The 2,913-nt window shown below is 36.7% G+C and overlaps 1 protein-coding gene across 1 annotated transcript in view; it reads right to left on the reverse strand.

The window, feature by feature from the left end:
- The window catches only part of CDH7 (cadherin 7), a 136,742-nt gene that overhangs the window by 40,112 nt on the left and 93,717 nt on the right, over positions 1 to 2,913 (reverse strand). The window contains exon 7 of the mRNA XM_017867089.1: positions 864 to 1,117. Coding sequence (XP_017722578.1) covers positions 864 to 1,117 — 254 coding nt within the window. The remainder of the gene's footprint in view (positions 1 to 863; positions 1,118 to 2,913) is intronic.

Here is a 2,913-nt window from a genome sequence, read left to right on the forward strand (position 1 = left end):
TTCTTTTTTTACCTTATAGTCTTTGTAATCAAAATCAAACCTTTATGTTGAAAAGTGAAGTATTTTACTTACAAACCCAAATAAGACATATAATACAATAGATATTTTATTTCAATTATATTCTATTTTTTATAATGTTAACTTAAATAAGTCTCATAGAAACACAGAAACACACGTATACACACAAAACACATGTAGATCTCAGATTATAAATTATAGCTAAAAGTGCAAAATGTAAGGTTGACATATTTTGAAATGCTTACGTATCACCATTGTGTCAGTATTAAAGATATTATCTGGCTATAACAGTGTCTAGCCTCAACACAACACTACTGAAAGGATATTCTTAATAGTCTTTACATGTAGATAGTTTTTAAAAAATTTTTTAAGTGGAAATATTAAACTGAACAAAAATATACAGTTCAAGTAGACGAGTATCATTAAAATGATTTGTTTTCAAATTAGTCCCTAATTTGAATTGCTGATACAATTATTTTTCTAACATATGCATGTATCCTATAACTAAAACATGCATCGCTTCATTTTTGAACATGCTTTGCTTTAAAATAGGTTCAGGATAATTAGTTGAATAGAAACATAAGCTATGGCTTGTAGATAATAATGGATGCCTAAAAATATGGCTCAATGATAATGGCCTTGATAATCAGATGACGATTTTGAGTTAGTAAAATGTATGTTTCTAATCCTGTTTTACTTCTGCTGTTATAACTCTCTCTCTCTCTATATATATATATAGTTTTTTATTTGTTATGAACAAAGAAGCATCATAGCATAAAACAAGAGTTGTGAAAAAAGATGCACTGTTTGTAAAACCATAGAAAAGGAGAGCAATGACTTTTTACCTCACAGGGCTATTGGAAGAATCTGGGTCATGAGCTGCTACAGTGCCAATGATATTCCCAACCTGGGTAGCTTCTGACACCTCCATAGGGTACAAGGGTGAAGAGAACACAGGCGGCTCATCCACATCTTCCACAATTATCTTCACGGTTGTTGTGTCACTGAATGGACCCAAGCTTAGAAAGCGGGGGTCGGCATCTTTATTTGCAGCTTCTATCCGTAGTGTGTAACTTGTTTTGGCTTCAAAATCCAGTTCCTGTAAAGAAAGTCATTAGGAAAATTAAATTACCAGGTAAATAGTCAGCAAAGCAGAGCCTTTTCATTTATGAATGTCAATAAACACAGGAAAGAATCTGTCATGTAAATGCACCATCAGCATTCAAAAATAGTAAATAACAATGCCAATCAGAATTCTTGCTGCTTTCCTGGCTCACAAACAATGGTTAGTGCTTCTGAATCAACTTCATCCACTCTGCTGCTATACGCTGCATGAACAGACAGATATCAGTCTTTGGAATATTATTTGAAAGAAAAACTGGTCAAATTTATATTTTTCCAACAGGGACTTTCAATGTAATATTCTTCAACCATGTGATTTAACTGTACTACCCAGGGTGTACTTTAAAAATTAAGAAAAACATTACTTTCTATTGAATTTCTCATTTAAGGGTCAGTGATTTTGGGGACTACATTAGGATTCTGAGTTTTCAGGGCACTCAAAGTGTGGTTGCAGGGGCAAGTGTGCCATCCTGAGGTTGTTCAGTCTGCAAACATGGCCAGTTCTTTTCCATGAAGCACCCATCATGTCTGCCTTCACTATTCCTCCATCAAAATGTACTAGATTACTGGGGGAACCAGCCCCCAATATTTCAACGTAGGTTCTTTCTATTTTCCCTAAGTGTCAGCCAATCTGAGAAATAAAGAGAAAGAGTACAAACAGAAATTTTACAGCTGGGCCTTCGGGGGTGTCATCACATATTGGTGGGACTGTGATGACGACCTCGAGCCATAAAACCAGCAAGTTTTTATTAGGGATTTTAAAAGGGGAGGGGGTGTACGAACAGGCAGTAGGTCACAAGGAATCACATGCTTCAAAGGGCAATAAAGATCACAAAGCCAGGCAAAATTAGAATTACTGATGAGGGTCTCTGTCCCACTGTGCACTCATTGTCTTGATAAACATCGTAACAGGAAACAGAGTTCGAGAGCAGAAATATCGGTCAGACTAGAATTTACCAGGCTGGAATTTCCCAGTCCTAGTAAGCCTGAGGGTACTGCAGGAGATCAGTGTGCATTTTACTTCTTATCTCAACCGCGTAAGACAGACAATCCCAGAGCAGCCATCTATAGACCTACCCCCAGGAATGCATTCCTCTCCCAGAGTCTCAATTATTAATATTCCTTGCTGGGAAAAGAATTCAGTGATATTTCTCCTACTTACACATCTGTCTATAGGCTCTCTGCAAGAAGAAAAATATGGCTCTATTCTGCTCGACTCTGTAGGCAGTCAGACCTTATGGTTATCTTCCCTCATTGCCTGAAAATTGCTGTTGTTCTGTTCTTTTTCAGAGTGCACTGATTTCATATTATTCAAACACACATATTTTACAATCAATTTGTACAATAGTGGTCCTGAGGTGATGTACATTCTCAGTTTATGATGATAACAGGATTATGAGATTAAAGTAAAGACAGGCATAAGAAATTATAAGAGTACTGACTGGGGAAGTGATAAACGTTCATGAAATCTTGACAACTTGTGTTCTTCTGCCTCAGCTCCAGTCTTGGGGTCTCTGTTCGGGGTCCCTGACTTCCCGCAACACTAGATCTCTATTTTAGGAGGTTAACAGTTATATCTCAGAATCTTTACACTGTATCTAATTTTCCAACAGGATTTACATGCTACAATTTTCCTAAAAATTAGTGACCAACTCAAACTGCATGAGAGCTGAAAAAGGTTGTAAGGACAATTAAACTAGTTGCACTAGCACAGTATCATCTTTGAAAATAGAAATCGAAGATGGCCGAATAGGAACAGCCCCGTCTCCAACT

The sequence above is a fragment of the Rhinopithecus bieti genome, unplaced genomic scaffold, assembly GCF_001698545.2.
Source record: "Rhinopithecus bieti isolate Rb0 unplaced genomic scaffold, ASM169854v2 scaffold_2272, whole genome shotgun sequence".
NCBI classification, from domain to species: Eukaryota; Metazoa; Chordata; class Mammalia; order Primates; family Cercopithecidae; genus Rhinopithecus; species Rhinopithecus bieti.